The sequence below is a fragment of the Colletes latitarsis genome, chromosome 14 (assembly GCF_051014445.1).
Source record: "Colletes latitarsis isolate SP2378_abdomen chromosome 14, iyColLati1, whole genome shotgun sequence".
NCBI lineage: Eukaryota > Metazoa > Arthropoda > Insecta > Hymenoptera > Colletidae > Colletes > Colletes latitarsis.
In genome coordinates this window covers 19,772,712-19,789,763 of record NC_135147.1, presented here as the reverse complement: position 1 = coordinate 19,789,763, position 17,052 = coordinate 19,772,712, and the positions used below count along the sequence as shown (strand labels likewise).

The following is a 17,052-nucleotide window of genomic DNA, read 5'->3' as shown; positions in this document are numbered from 1 at the left end:
CACTTCGTTCGTCCCTTGTGTCCGTCTGTTTCATTCCCCATTAATCGTTACGTTCTCCCGTTTACTTTGCTTCGAGCTTTCTCGATCCATTACTTTCTCTGAACACGATAATGTAATATCTTTAAATTTGCCTTTATTCGATTATTCACTGCCCCTTGTTCCTCGTGCTGCTCTTCAATTATTCTTATTCGCTCTGTTTTTGCTGTTTCTAAGATAGGAGATCTTCAATTTGTATGTTAATATTTGTAATTAATATCTGTCCTTCGTTTGATTTTATCTGTTACTTTATACCGAGGGTTCCTTGCACTTTCGTAATCATTTGTTTTACACGATCTTTTATTTCTTTCTCTTTTTGTATGCAAATAACCGAGGATCGTGGAAATATACAGAGAAAATAGAAGGAACTATTTTAATCTTGTTCATACATTTACTTTACACCTCCTTAAGAAAATTCCCTGCATTTCTTTTACTTTGCAAATTTTCCACTTTCCATTTTCTATTTCCCCTTCTTTGGCGTTAGCTTTCCTTTATTTTAAAGATTACGCGCACGATGAGACGGAATAATATTTAAATTGCAAGTCCCGTTTCAATTCCCTTTCCTTCCCCTAATACGAGCACAATTTGAATGATGAAAACATTAATCTGAAGTTTTAAAGAATGAAGGAGTGCGAGAGAAACAAATTTTTTAAACGTATAAATTATCGATGTAATAAAAGAATATCACCGGAATTGTAAATTTTGCACTCTGGTAAAGAATTCAAAAATATTTATAACTATCGTAAATTAGAAACGACTCAAAATGAAACAGTAAATAAAACTAAAACTTTTTCAATAATTGATTTATTATTCTATTGAATTAAATAGTATGCCCGTATTTTTAAAAATGACACGAGCAAAAGTAAAATGTTTTTTATTGTTTTTGTGCCAGTTTTGAGTAGATGGAAGACAAGAATTATCAATGTTGGAGGGGAAATATTAAATAAATTGCTTACGGACTGTTTTACTAGATGTGACAAATCTCAGAAAATTAGTTACGCCGCCGTATGAATGCCTTCCGTATTACTGTGTGTCGTTTCGAGTCAGTTTCAATTCCGCGCGTCTAGTTCGAAAACAATTTGCATATCGTAAGCATCTCGGCTCCTTAAGTGCACCGCAGGGTCGGTAACGACCAGCCAGATAAGAATACCAGCCAAAGTGTTTGGCGGACGACACACTGCGGTGGTAATTCATCGTCGTGCAAATTGATTCTCCCCGGAGTGCCAGCTCCTGGTGCTCGTCGTTCGCGAAACCGACGAGAGTACGTGGAAAAAAGATACCAAGCCAAAAAGGCTCTCGCTAAAATCTTGAAACAAAAAGCTGGCACACATTTTTGCGAAACCATTAGTTTAAAATCGAATTTTCTCCATTTCAATCATGGTAACTTTAAAAGAAATCTTATCGATGCTCTGGATAATGGTTTCCAGTTGCAAATAAAAATTGTAGATGAACTTCTTGTCGTTAATAGACATTGGTAAAATGTTGAAATAAAAAGCTGGCAACATTTTTGCCAAACCATTAGTTTAAAATCAAATTTTCCATTTTCCCCATTTCAATCATCGTTACTATAAAAAAAATCTTATTGATACTCTGGATAATGGTTTCCAGTTGCAAATAAAAAGTGTAGATGAAATTTTTTGTCCTTGTTAAGCATTGGTAATATCTTGAAACAAAAAGCTGGCAACATTTTCACGAAGCCATTAGTTTAAAATCGAATTTTCTCCATTTCAATCATCGTAACTTTAAAAGAAATCTTATCGATGCTCTGGATAATGGTTTCCAGTTGGAAATAAAAATTATAGGTGAAATTTTTTATCATTAATAAACATTGGTAACGATGGTAGCAGTTTTATCTATTTCATTCTACTTTTCCCTGGCGATTCGTTTTACATCGTTGATATCCAGTAATTTGAAACGATACCTGTTATTGGGAATGTCATAACGCGAGCCAAAGTGTAAAATAAAAAAATTGGTTGACGGTTATGGGCGAGTGAAAAAAATTTCCCTCGACGATGATTGCTACGAACAACGCGAACGAAATTTCTGTTATAAATAATAATTATCGCGTAACGAAAAAGTTAATAAAAAAAAACGATACTTTTTTACCAACACGCTCCTTTCTTCTTTTTAAATTCAGACTTTACGATTATTATATCTCGGCTTAAGCGACGACCTTTTTGTTAGTGATTTTTTTCATGGAAAATTTTAAAAATGATATACGTTTGGTCCCCGGTATATTCGCGAAGAAACTTTCCCTAAACTTTTCTTCGCGATGGATCGAAACGTAATCAATAAACCAATGATAATAAAAAGAAATAAGACCCCGGGTTGGGGTGAATAAAAAACCGAAGGGCTGGTGATCTTATTGTGCGAAATTATTACAGTACCTCCGGAGCAACTCAGCATATTGGACGAAAGCGGAAGGTCTCATATTCCCTTTTACGTGCTGGGCCCGTACAGAGAGGGTGCGTCTTTCAATATTACCTGCGTCGCTGCTGGTGGTAAGTACTCGCGTTTTACTTATCTTATTTGTCCCCCCCCCCCTATCATTTAATTGATTCGATTCTCCCCGGCTGTTTTTCAACATTCTCTCTTTTCGCGCCGCTCTGACAATCGCATTTCTTCTTCTGGAGATCGCTGAGGATCAGCTTTCTCACCGACCCTCTATCGATTTCTCTCGCTTTCTCGTTAAATCCCCGTCCGTATTAGACCTCTGAATTTCTGACGTTATATTTTATCGCGTGGAATTCACAGAAATCTGAGTTCGATAGTATATTTTCGCAATATGAAACGAACCAGTGTATCACGATAAATAAAAGATATATTGGTTTTTAATTGTTGCCTTGATACAGTAAACAATTAAAGACTAGCGACTAAAATATTCCAATATTTCAATATGTTATTATTAATACATCGACCTGTTAGTGATAACATTATTAAAAAGAAAAATCAAAAGTAAAAGACACAATTTCACATTTCTATCGTAGTTTCTTTAAATTCTATACAAATTTGTTCGCAGATGTCCGGTAGTCTAACTTAGAAATAAACTTTTTCGAAAGTTTACACGCGGCGATATTCTTTCTACCTCTCCCCCAGTCCACATCGAACTGTTTTTGGCGTTTAACCGTGTAATTTTTGAAGAATTAACGGGTAGGCCTGGTTTGTATTGGTCCCAGCTTAAACTTTTCACCTGCCACTTTCTCCCTTTTGTCCAATCTGCCTTTGTGCCGTCTTTGCTTACTCGTCGTGGAGTTTGGCTCTTTGACACGCGACACCCAGAGCGCCAAGATTGGCAGTTTACTCTTTCCAAGAAAAGATTTAGAGCTGCGAGGTTCCAGCACAAAGGTGCCTGTGCATTCGCTCACGGCGCGTCGTTTCCTCTCGTCTCGTGAGATTCTTCAAATTTTCGTTTCTGTCGCTTTCCCGTTCGTTTTTTCTCCGTCTCCGTCCTTCCTCTCTTTTCTAGCCTCGAGTTTATTAGCCGCGCGTTTTAAGGCGGTAACCTTATATCTCTTTGGATTTGCATGCGAAAAAGCTTCCCTTTTCTCTTCTCCCCCCCTCCCCCTACTTTGTCTCTCTCATTTTTAAAGGGCCACGCGAGATTACGAGCGCCCCGGTATCTTCCTCAAAGTGAAATTCATGCCGAGAGGCTGAGTTTTAAATTGATTAATCTAATAAAAAAGAACCGTGTACCGCGGCCGGCTGCATCGTATATTTCCGCGCGTATCTTACGACCAACCCCGTAGAGTATTCTTTATTTACGCCCGTTGTTTCTCTAAAGCAGTTTCGCACGTCGTCGAATCCGTAACGTTGCCAACATCGAACAGTTTCGCGAATTTTGTACGATCGACGACGATTAAACAATCCTTGAGGAAGGCAATTGTGTTATTAATATTTTCACGCGAGTTTATTATTTCATTTATATTGTTTTGGAGTTTGTATTTTCTTCTAATCTTGTTTGCACTCACACACAAACGCATTGTAAAAAAAAACAAACCTTGACATCCGTTTGTCACGCGATATATTAATAGATACTTCGATTTAGTCCCTGCACGACCACCCAAAGTATACGAAAAATAATATTTTTTACTAATTAAAATTTAACAGTGTCCTATTTCTGAGATCTGTTGAACAGGAATACCAATTTTGTACTTCGAAACGAATTCTACAAATTTGATTTTACTTTTTCTGCTCGAGAGTTGCAACAAAATTTTATTTCATACTAAAACTTGAGAAGGAAATCTTTCTTTAAATTTAAAATTCAATTTAAGTAAAAAAGAAAATATAAATACAAACTAAACAATATTTTCTAATTCTTCGAGATTTTATTTCCCTGCAGAATCTATTATTCCTAATTATCGCCTAAAAATTATACAATCCATGCAAGCAGCGAAAGAATTAATATTTTCGTAAACAAAACATAAAAATCGAAGCCGCCGCCTTTTTTTTAACGCGAAGATATCCGCAAAATGGATGGAAACCCGCGCGGCGGATTTTATTTCACCGTAATTATCAAAGAGATTGTTACATTTTCGCGTATTACCCGTTCGTTCCTACTCCCTCTCTGTAATTTTGATTCCCTTTCGCGTTTCCCATCCCCCTCCTACGCGAGTGCATTTCATTTTTATATTCGAACGATGAATTCTCCATACGCGGACGCGAATGTAACACGGTCGGCACGCACGAGTGTGCTCCTCGCGCGGGAAAATTCCCATCAACGGAACGCCCAGAAGTTGATCGCTTCGGGAGCGCGGAGTATGATTAAAATGAAAATTTAATAGTTCCGTGTACGGTAAAGAAGATGAAGCGGGGGCTTGTGTATCGTACACCCGCATCGCCCGCGGCGTTTCGCACGCGTATGCGCACGCGAAACGCGTTCATCTTCCAACGTCTCCTGCATTTCCGTCTCCTGCCCCTTTGAAGCGCGACGCGTACGCCTGATAAAGATTTATAAACACGCGCGCGACGACGCAACAGCGAGATAAACTCCTGGAAAATATTGCAAAATAGCCTCTCGTACGCGTGAAAAAATTATACTTGAAACTGAAACGGATCTTTCCTCCCCGATCGATTATTTGTAATATATTTTTATAATTGTCAATTATTATGTAACTTCCTTTACATCTCTTCTATGAGTGAATAGTTTTTCTCCTTGATATATTTTCAAATTTTAGTGTGAAAAATAGAAATCGCTGATTCAGTTGTACGTGTACTTGCTATTCTACAGACATTATTTAAAAGTTTATAAGTGGATTTATTCAGGGTGATAGTTTGTAATATATTTTTATATTTGTCAATCGAACGTTTAATGATTATATAGTCGTTATTATGTACCCTCTTTTACGTTTTTTCTATGACTAAATAGTTTTTCGTGTCCTTGATACATTTTCAAATTTTAGTGCGAAAAATAGAAATCGCTGATTCAGTTGTACGTGTACTTGCTATTCTACAGACATTATTTAAAAGTTTATAAATGGATTTATTCAGGGTGATAGTTTGTAATATATTTTTATATTTATCACCAAATGTTTTAATGATGATACAGTAGTTATTATGTTCCTTCTTTTACATTTTTTCTATGACTGAATAGTTGTTGTCCTTGATACATTTTCAAATTTTAGTGTGAAAAATAGAAATCACTGATTCAGTGATATGTGTACTTGTTATTCTACAGATATTATTTAAAAGTTTGCAAGTGGATTTATTCAGTGTTTTGACTACCAAGGCAGTTAATGTGTTAGGGTGGTCCTTCATGTTTTTTCAAATTTTAGTGTGATAAATAAAAATACTCGATCGTTCTGTGGTACGTGTGCTTGCTATTCTACAAATATTATTTAAGAGTGAGTTCATCCAGTGTTTTAAGAATCATTGTAAGCTCAAAACGCCGGTCACCGGTGACCACCATGGAAGTTAACGTGTTAACTAGAAATTATGACAACCCCTCGACTAATGTTGCTGTTTCTATCCTTTAAGGCGATAGATCACCTTGATGTGACAAAAATATATTTATAAGAATTAATTTCTAACTAAGAAAAATACATATTTCTAAATGTAAACATACTTGAATTATACTCATTATTCTTAAAAAATTAGTTCCTGAAATAAAATTTGAACCATGAAATATTATTCAACTATAAAAGGAATTTACTAACTCGACCGTATCGATAGCAAAAATAACTTTACAGAACAATTGGTTCGCACTGAAATCTGCTTCTATTTGTATAGTCGTTTTTTATTTAATTGTTTAAATACGAACCATTGACCTGTCTCGCGAATTACACGTTTAGACAAACAATATAAGTTAAATAGCAGCCAGTTTTGCATCGCAGGAGGGAATGATAAAGAGAGATATAGAAGTAGACAGAAGTCAGCCCAACTATTCACAGCTGTCTGACTGTTCACGAAGTCGTACTACTTAAGAAGATCCTACTTTAGTAGAAACGTTACCTCTCTCTACGTCCAAATAATTCCATTGCAGTTTAAACTATCTCTTACTGTGGAAGTTACCTTGTACTCCATTCAAACCTTCCCTTTGTATATATGCTTCGAAAGCAAGCGTTGAAATACGAACTTTAGTACGTCTTTCGTTCACACGTTTCCTTACATTGTCTATATTTTCGAAGTAACACAACGGTATTGTCTCTTGTATTTACTCCTAATGCTTTCAATCTGCACGCTTACAACTTTCTGTGTCACTTATGTATTTGTAAACAACGAATCATTCTTTAACAAGCTACTTTTATTACGATATTTCGTCTAATAAAAATTTAAACAATTTTCTGTGTTACTTATATATTTTTAAACGACGAATCAGTCTTTAAAAAGTTACTTTTATTACAAAATTTCGTCTAGTATAAAGAAAAAATCTAAATAAACTGAGACCTTGCGATAAAAATGATTTTCATCTCACCTAAAAATGTTGTTCAACGCCACTCTTAATTCGATATCGATTACAGTCAAACAAATAAAGTTTTACAAGTGAAGGTCCCAAAGTGATCAACTTTTTGACGAACTTTTACACGATGAGTTTGACAAACACACCCAGAAACTAAAAAAAAACACACACAATGGCAAACGTACGTACCTACATTCACAGATTTATTTACACGTGCAAATTCCATGTTCCTATCTTCAAGAACGTTGTAGTTGCGCAAGTAGCATATTTTCCGCGACTCGCCCGATACGTTTGAACGTGCGTTATACGAGATCGTATACCGGTTACCGCATTCACACCTCGACGACGTTAAAGCGCGCCGCAAACCGCATCGCGGCTCCCGCAGAATTCCCGCCGTTTATTATTTGCGAGGGTGTATTTATTTATAGGGAATTTCAGACGTAGGGCTTACGTGCCATAATCTGAAATGTCTCGTGCTCTTTCCGCGGCGAGACATTATTGCACTCGCGAGCTCGCGTGTCGCGAAACATTTTCCCGGGGATCGTTTCGCCGTGAAATTACCGTTTAACAGTCTGCGTTTGTAACCGAGCGTTATGCTCGACGTTTGTTGTCATCGTCACGGTATGGAAACCAAAATGTCTTGAATGTAAGGATCGTGTACAACGCATAATTTCATAATTTCGCAAACTCGACTGTTCAGAGAAGCCTCAAAATCGTAAAAGTTGTGATATTTAATACGAAATGCCCTATACTCGACGTTCATTGTCATCGTCACAATTTCTTGAACATAAAGATTGTGTACAACCCATAATTTCATAATTTCGCGAAACACAGATGTTTAGAGAGGCCTCACAATCGTGAAAGTTGTGATATTTAATACAAAATGCCCTATACTCGACGTTCATTGTCATCGTCACAATTTCTTGAACATACAGATTGTGTACAACTCATAATTCCATAATTTCACAAACTCGACTGTTCAGAGAAGCCTCGCAATCATAAAAGTTGTGATATTTAATACAAAATGCCCTATACTCGACGTTCATTGTCATCATCACAATTTCTTGAACATAAAGATTGTGTACAACCCATAATTCCGTAATTTTACAAACTCGACTGTTCAGAGAAGCCTCACAATCGTAAAAGTTGTGATATTGAATACGAAATGCCCTATACTCGACGTTCATTGTCATCATCACAATTTCTTGAACATACAGATTGTGTACAACTCATAATTTCATAATTTCACAAACTCGACTGCTCAAAGAAGCCTCACAATCGGAAAAGTTGTGATATTTAATACGAAATGCCCCATACTCGACGTTCATTGTAGTCGTCACAATTTCTTGAACATAAATATTGCGTACAACCCATAATTCCGTAATTTCACAAACTCGACTGTTCAGAGAAGCCTCACAATCGTAAAAGTTGTGATATTGAATACGAAATGCCCTATACTCGATGTTTTTTGTCATCATCACGCTATGGAAACCAGAATTTTTTGAACGTAAGGGTCCTATATAGCCCACAAATTTCATAATTTCGCAAACTCAACTGTTCACAGAAGCCATGCAATCATCACAATTGTGATATTTAATACGAAATGCAAAAGCGTCGACGAGAGTTTCTGTACGTGTAATATTGCACGGTCAAACGATTAAATCGTTGCGAGGGGAAGAATAATTTTTCATTAACGAGCAGCTTTTAACGACGAGATTTTCTGCAAATGGATACACACAAACAATCCCGAACCGATCGGGTCAAACCGACGCTATTCTTCCTGCGCCGTTTAATCATTTCAGAACCCGTACCTCTTTCAATCCCCCTCCGATGACTCTTGATTGGACCGACACGCGTAAACAACAACGAAAAAATATATAAAAACCGGGGATCCGACAGGAACCGTGCACGGCGACAAATATCGAACGGAAATTTGAAATTCCTATTTCGCCCGCGCGGCATCGATTCCTATTTTTAAATATTTGTATCGTTTCTCTTATTTATCATAGAAGAAAAAAAATACGCAAACTATTCAGATTTCATTCTCGTCTGTCATTCACGAGTGAGATAAGGGAGGAAAATTTACAAACCCACTGGAAGATAATAACGTCTCAAATTTCTGTTCTACTTTGAGAAAATTACGCAGTGGTAAAAACTAAGATAAAACCAATTAATGATAATAGAAAATTTTGGGTATTCTAATATCATAGACTCGATAAAATTTTTATTTTAATACTTTCGTATACCGTATAAATTCGTTATATTTTTGTTCGCTGTTATTTCGTATTTTTTTTTACCATTGTCGATTCCCTCGAGGAAGCTTTCACAATGTTATCTTTAAACGGACCGCTATACTTTCTATATCTCTGACGTATTTCTGTCCAGAATTATAATACATTTCGCGTGCAATAACCGCAGAATCCAAGGGTACCTCGGGAAAAGGATGCAATAGGGCAAATAAGTTCTCCCCGGACGTATTGCGATCGATCATCCGAGAACCAGATATTGGTGTTTCGGTATTTATGGAACCGTACCGGTTTCCTGATGACCACTGAAATTTTTCTTTTTTCGAGGGACGTCTTTCTTATTACGACCCTCTTATCCAACTTCGATTATAGTCTATTAATCGTAGAAATCGAATTACGTTTCCCAACCCACCTCTTTCCACAATAGAAACGATGTAAAATATTTTGCGATAAAATGGCTGGTTTACTTCTCGATACGGTACTAAGATATTTTAACTCTGAATGAAATATAATCGAATGCATTTAGATAAATTATTTGTAATTAAATCATATAACAAGTAGTCTGCAAAAATCTCTATTTTCCTAAACCAGAACATAGAAAATTGTTTGCCACGTATTTTCGTATTTTGACTCGTTTTCATATTTACAGAGTGAAATCAAAAGAAAACGTATATTATTAGCTCAAAGGATTTCATAACATAACAACAAGACATAAACTCGTATCACAATACTAGTCGTATATTATACTTAATTTTATAAACTTTGTAAAGATTTTCTAAATTCATTTTCAATTAAATAAACAATACATAATCAAGTTAACATTTGTATTGAATCGATACTGCGAGAAACGTCAACAAACCTGCTAACTAATGTCAGTCAGGACTTATTTTAATATCTATTTCATACCACAACGCGATGCTTGGTAATTGATACGTATCACCGAATATACCATTGGATCGGTTCCCCCTATAGATCCTGTCTATGGTGTTTTATTAAATTTGTTTACTGTCGAATCGAGTCGAGTCAGCCCCGAATCGACACTGGAAGCAAAAGGACCGCCCTAACCAACTTCTCTCTGTTTCGTTTCGACAGGACGACCGCAACCGCGGGTGACGTGGTGGCAGGAAAACGCTCTCCTGGACGACGTCTACGAGACCATCGGCACCAAGAGGGTCCGTAACGTGCTGCGATTGGAAAAGCTGACCCGTGAACATCTGCACGCGGTCCTGACCTGTCAGGCGTCGAACAACAATATGGTCACGCCCATATCGAGCTCTGTCACCTTGAACATGACCCGTAAGTACTCCAATTGAACTAATTTCCTCTCAAAGTGTTTTTTAGATAGCGTGAAACTGTCTAGAATTTTTATAAAGTAAAATGTTCAGTAATAAGTAATTAATTTAAGTCTGAAATACCAATATGAAAAAGGATTTTCTTGTCGTGTTCCAAACCAAAAAATCCCCTTTGAATTACACAAATTATTAAAAGTTGAATATTGAAGTTAGAACATTTTCGATTCTCTTTGTGAATAATAAAAAGACTCATTGACTGGTATATGCAAAATATATAGTTCGATTAAAAACCCTAGAAGTGGAATGGGTTAGAATACTATACTTAATTCTAGAATATTAATATGCAAAAAAATCTTTTTTTTCGTGTTCCAAATCAAGAAATCCCCTTTGAATTGTACAAATTATTAAAAGTTGAAAATTGAAGTTAGAACATTTTCGATTCTCTTTGTGAATAATAAAAAGACTCATGAACTGATGTATCAGAAATATATAGCTCGATTAGAAACCCTAGAAGTGGTCTTGAAATTCATTAAAATGGCTCAGCTCATAGAAGCATGCACCAAGCGATGCATTTAATGTTTCATAATGAAATTTTTTTCTTGCTCATCGTACGACGTCTAATAAACATTTAATATTAAACGCGGAAATGGAAATGGAAAATATTACAAGCGCGGACGTTAAACGCAAACAACCTCGTTTCTCGATCGAAAAGTGTATTTAAATAGAATCGAGGGGGAGGCTCGCCTTACATTTTATCGAAAACAAATGTTTAACCAGCAGTTGAACGATGCAGTCAGTGTCGTTCATCCACTCCTGGACGCTTTCATTTCCATTATCTGTTCCCAAACTACCGCCGTTCGTCGAATACAATTCGAAACGATTATGCAAACACTCGCACCGCGAGATCTTCTGTGCACCATAGTTCTTTGAACGTAGACTAATGGATGGTACACGTGTTTCAGTGAAACCATTGTGGGTCCGCCTGCAAGGAACGAACCGTCCACTCAGCGCCGGCAAAAAGTACGAAATCGGTTGCGAAGTCGTCGGAGCTAGACCAGAGCCAAAAATCGTCTGGTCGAAGGGGAGCACCACGCTGACGAATGCGTGGGAAACGGTAAATCTCTGTTTAATTGTCGTCACGATGGAACATACGGGGGTGTCTAGCAAAACGTGCACATAAATTAATGAAAACCGATCTTCAACGTTGCACCGATCGACGATCTCCTCGCAAGAACTCAGCAACGTTCCAAACAAGATTCAGACTACCCAAACATTCTCAAAATATGGAAAATAAAATATTTCAGGAATTATTTTTCCTTCAAGACTCTTTGAGATTAACTTCTTTGCCCTCGAAGGGGTTAAATCGCGAAACAAACATCGAACGAACAGTGACGCCATATATTTCGCGTTTAATGGATCCTAGCTATAATATTTTCCTTCGATAATGTTCAATTATCGCGCTGTAAGAAGAGAAGTGACGGCATTATGTCGGAGAACAGATTCCGCCCTCGAGACGGGAAACTTAATTATCCGAAGACGATGGGGGTGAAAAAACCTTCGCGTGGGAGGGTCGTTATCATAATATTTCTCGCATCTGTCGAATCAATTCTTCGATATTTTGCGGCAACTAAATCTCCGCGTCTAAATCGATCGATCAGAGATGAGCGAAATTTTTATTCGAGTCAAACATAACGAACAGACAATTGTTCAAATAACTATTATAATTACTATTTATAATATATTACTTATAATTTTACTATTTATAATTTCGATTATACGGCTAAACAGTAATGGATACCCCTGAGGCTTTCGTTTCTTGTGAAAATTACAATTTCTTTGCTTCTTATCGAATAACAAAATAAACTAATCAGTGGCCTCTTTATTTTGCTTTCTGGTTAAAAGACATTATCTGATATTTTTCTGAAAATCATCTAGTTGATATGAACATTTGCCATTCCCAATTAGTGCATTCGTGTTTAGATTCCATTATTATTATAGAAACTCCCTTCAACCCTTAAGTGGACTCTCAATCTCAACTAAATTATTTTAAAAAATAATGAACCAATAAATTTCCAAATAATTACATTGGCATATATTATACAATTATTATTAACATAAAAATTGTAATATATAAGGGGAAAAAAATAGAAATAATAAAACAGAAAATATAACCGTTTCTAAAATTCAGTGAGATAATGTAGAGTACGCTGGTGCGAATAATTTCGTAGCACGACGTATTATAGATAAGAATTTCGTTCATCTCCACGATCAGCTCCGGAGGATTGACTTCCTGGCGCGGCGTCGCGACGCAGGGGATGGCTTTTTGTTTTTTCTGCGGCCCCCGGTCTGATTACCGAACCGTTCGGTAAACTGTTTTAAATTCATGAAAGCTATCCCGCAGACGAGCCCCGACAACAACGTCACCACGAGCACTCTCACCTTCGTGCCAAGCATCGAGGACGCTGGCAAGTTCCTCTCCTGTCACGGCAGCGTGCCGGATATCCCGGATTCCGAGATGGAGGACGGATGGAAGCTCGTCATACTCCGTAAGTGTTCCCTCCTACGGAGTTTCATATAAATGTAAAGCCACCGTTCGCGACGAAACACAGAAACGTTTCGACGACAGGTGGCCGAACAACCGACAACGTAAATAGAATAAGCTCTTCGACGTTTTGTCGACGTGTCTTTGAGAACGTTCGAGTCTTTCGCGTCCCTTTTTCTCGCTTCCTTTCGAATCGATAGTCTCGCGACGAAGAAAATTGATCGAACGGACCAGTGTTTTCCAAAGCATGGAAAGCAAATAATATTATACACAGGGTGTCCGTACACCTCTGGGAAAAATTTGAATGAGAGATTCTAGAGGCCAAAATAAGACAAAAATTAAGAATACCAATTTGCTGATTTAAGTTTCGTTAAAAAGTTATTAATAAAATTATTGTAAAAAATTCTTAATAAAATATTTCCACTTATTGAATTTTTTTTCTCGAAAGTGGATAGGATTTCGGGGGTATGTCTATTGACCAAAAATTATTGTAATAGACCCCTGCAACTAAAAATAATTTTTTTAAAACGATTTGCAATGTCTCAATTTTGTCGAAAAATTTATCCACTTAATGAATTTTTTTCTCGAAAGTAGATAGGATTTCGGGGGTATGTCTATCGACCAAAAATGATTGTAATCGACCCCCGCAAACGAAAATAATTTTTTCAGAATGATTTGAAATTTTTAGTTTTCGCCGAAAAATTTAAGCACCTACCCCCTGTCGATTTTCCTTAAAAATTCGTTTTGGATTTTTAATAAATTTGTTTGACGCCCTATAGAAAAGATGTCTAATACTTTTTGATAGGTACCCATGGGCTCTACTTCAGAAAAAAGTTTCATTGAAATATATTCACTATTGTATGAGTTATGTACGTTTGAAAATTGGGACATTTTTATGGAGTTTTTCTCATTTTGCGGGGTCAAGAAACAACTTTTCGAATATTTTTGCGATTTGTACATATTCTCCATCAAAATACGCGTCGTTTGCTTTTTTAAACATCAAAATCGGCCAATCCGTTCAGAAGTTATGACGTTTTAAAGATTCGCATGAAATTTTCGGGCAACATTTCTGGCCAGAAACTATATTTTCGGTAAGGAATTTTTTTCTCGAAACTGAATAGGATTTCGAGGGTATGTTTAATGACCATAAATGATTGTAATTGACCCCCGCAACCAAAAATAATTTTTTTAAAATGATTTGAAATTTTTTAATTTCGTCGAAAAATTTTCCGGTCGCTATAGAACTTTAAACATTAATAATTTTTTAACGAAGCCACAATCAACAAATTGGTATTCTTGATTTTCGTCTTATTTTGGTCTCCAGAATCTCCCATTCAAATTTTTCCCAGAGATGGTCGAACACCCTGTATAAAAAATGCAGTAATCATCATAGCTTAACGACTGGAAGCCGGGGGTCGAAACAGTTACGGGACTTTTTCAATAGATTCCGTTCGAACAATCGAAACGCAACTTTTATGGTAAAAGTTTTCACATTATAAGTTTCTATGAGAACGGATAAACAAAAGTACTTGAAAATATAAGTTCTAGTTTCGATCAAATTGATAAGTATAAATAAAAGTTCTTGGCGCAACGAGTACAAATATTCTTGTTTACGTCGATCGCAAAAAAGCTCTCGATACGCTTTGGAAGTCTTTATCGGTTTTGAAAGTCCTGTTTGATTATTATTATATTATTACCGTTATTTGTTTAATGAAACTTTGCCGAATAAAAGTTTTGAACGATCGTTTCCACGAAACTTTCACTACAAAAGGACTGAAATATCGAATCTGTTCCACGAGAACTGGTTTTAAAAAAGTTCTTGAACTAAAAGGTGTTTTCCATAATAACACAGGGACAGATGTACTTTTTAAAGAAAAAGTATAAGTTCAGAGTTTTGAAAAAATGAACATTTTCTTGATAAAGAGTTAATAATTCTATACTGTCCATAGGATACCAAATTAAATTATAAAATAAACGAATTTATGGGCGACTTTGGACAATGAAAATTATAAAAGTTTTATAATTTTCTGTATTTCTTGGTTGGATATTTTCCCTTGCAAGTCATTTTGTTTTCAATTTGAAATCATTCAATGTTGAAATAAAAGAAATCGACGACAGTTTAACATTCCCATTCGCAACAAACAATTGTTCCAGAAGATATAAGGGTGAAACAAAATTGTCGAGAAATTTTGCAAAGACACGTTTCGATCGATTTTCAGAGGTAAATCGGTCTGATTGGTTTTCTGGCGGTCGGAATTTCGAAATCCCCGATTGCGTGTATTTTTTGTTCCGTTTTCGCGGCGTCTCGACCACGGGTAGAGCCGACCACGCCGCTGTCCAATAAAAATGAAATATGGTTGATGAGCGATTTATTACGACGCCGCACGGAACGTAATTTAATTCGCGTAATCGATAGATAGCGCGTCTAGGAGCGATTGTTTCGCGCCACGGGGCTGAAATAGGTTTTCGAAGTTTCCGCGGCGACGACGAGCGCCGGGGCTTAATGTGAAACGCGTGTCGAGAGCGTCTATTCTTTGAGTCAATTTTCCCGTTTGAGTTTATTTGGTTTAATTAAAATTTTAATTACTTCTTTCGAGACCCTTCAAAATTTCTAAATTAACGACCTTCCCTACCGACGTACGAAAAGAGGTGTACTTGAGAATCTTTCCCGGAAACAACCTTTAAATAAAATATTAAATTTCTATCGGTCAATGCATTTTATTACGCATTTAAGTATATTTGGTCATTTAACGAGGCATTTAATTTTTAGACGTTAATCTTTAACTGGTGGGATATTTCCCTTTATTATTATATTATAATATTTGCCTCTTTGAATCAAGATCGACTCGATGCATTCTTCTTCTATCGTAAAAATGACACGAATAGGAACGGATGCATTCTTACAATACGTGAAAGGGGATTCTATGTGAACTTTCGTAAACGTAAAGCTGTCCTTTTACGGGCATTGAAATGACAAAAAAACAGTAGAATCGTTCAATAGGAAAAGACACAAACGCGAAAAGAGCCGCGTGACACGGACGGAACAGACGCGTACATCGAGGAATTTTACTTTAAATATTTGGCATCACCGCCGCCCAGGATCCAAGTATTTGTGTTCAGTTTATAGTCTTTTGGTTAGTTGCCAAGACGGCTGTCCCGGTGGAAGACAGCATATTGAAAGAATGGCGAACCGTCGTCGGACTCTTGAGTGCTGCGAGAATATTGGCGCAGCAGACAATTACAGAAGGATGATTATCGGGGATGAGGTACGCTGTTTCGACCAAAGAAATATTCAAACACGAACGATTTAACGGGGGCAAAAAGTCACTGCACAAGTCGAACGATGCAACGCCGGATCCGTAAGCAGCCAAGAGAACTTTTTGTTAGAGAAATGGAACATGTTACACTTCGGTGGAACAAACTTCTTCGCGTCTTCGCAAAATAACGTACTATTTTTATGTGTATTTCTTTACCTTTCTCTATCATTTATTTATATTTCCTTATATACATATCCTTTACTTATACAACGTTTCGTTATATAACAAAATTTAGAGTTTTAGAGAGAGCTGGAATAAAATTATATGCTTTAGAATGAATGCATCAGAATTTGATATCCTGAAATTTAATTATTAGATTTTAATCCTACCTTCTGGCATAGACATACAAATTAATCTATTTTATTTGGACCAAATTTATTGTATTCATTTTTATTCTTTTAAACAGAAAATGAAACGTTTGGTTTTTTTTTGATAAAGAAGGCATATAAAGTTGTTCCTTTCTAAATATGACGGTTCCAAAATTTACAGGAAGTGGTCTAGATTAGTTTGACTTTTGAGAAGTTCTAAGAATAATAAGACTATATTAATGTGTCTTTTTTAACACTTTAATGATTGTTTTACCGATACGTAACAATGGTTTTCGAAACGAGTTCGACGATCATCGATGCGACGTTTCAAAATACAAAGTTCGCGCCGCCGATTACGGTTCATATCAAAAACCACTCGTCCATACGCTCTCATGACGATCCGGGCGCGAAACATG

General features: G+C 36.5%; 1 protein-coding gene across 4 annotated transcripts in view; it reads left to right on the top strand.

Annotated features, from left to right (window-relative positions):
* Positions 1-17,052, top strand: part of LOC143349707 (nephrin) — a 565,063-nt gene that overhangs the window by 473,728 nt on the left and 74,283 nt on the right. For all 4 annotated transcript variants that reach the window (XM_076781155.1, XM_076781157.1, XM_076781156.1 and 1 more), the window contains 4 exons: positions 2,421-2,537; positions 10,270-10,473; positions 11,432-11,583; positions 12,871-13,015. In XM_076781155.1, the coding sequence (XP_076637270.1) occupies positions 2,421-2,537; positions 10,270-10,473; positions 11,432-11,583; positions 12,871-13,015 (618 nt within the window). The remainder of the gene's footprint in view (positions 1-2,420; positions 2,538-10,269; positions 10,474-11,431; positions 11,584-12,870; positions 13,016-17,052) is intronic.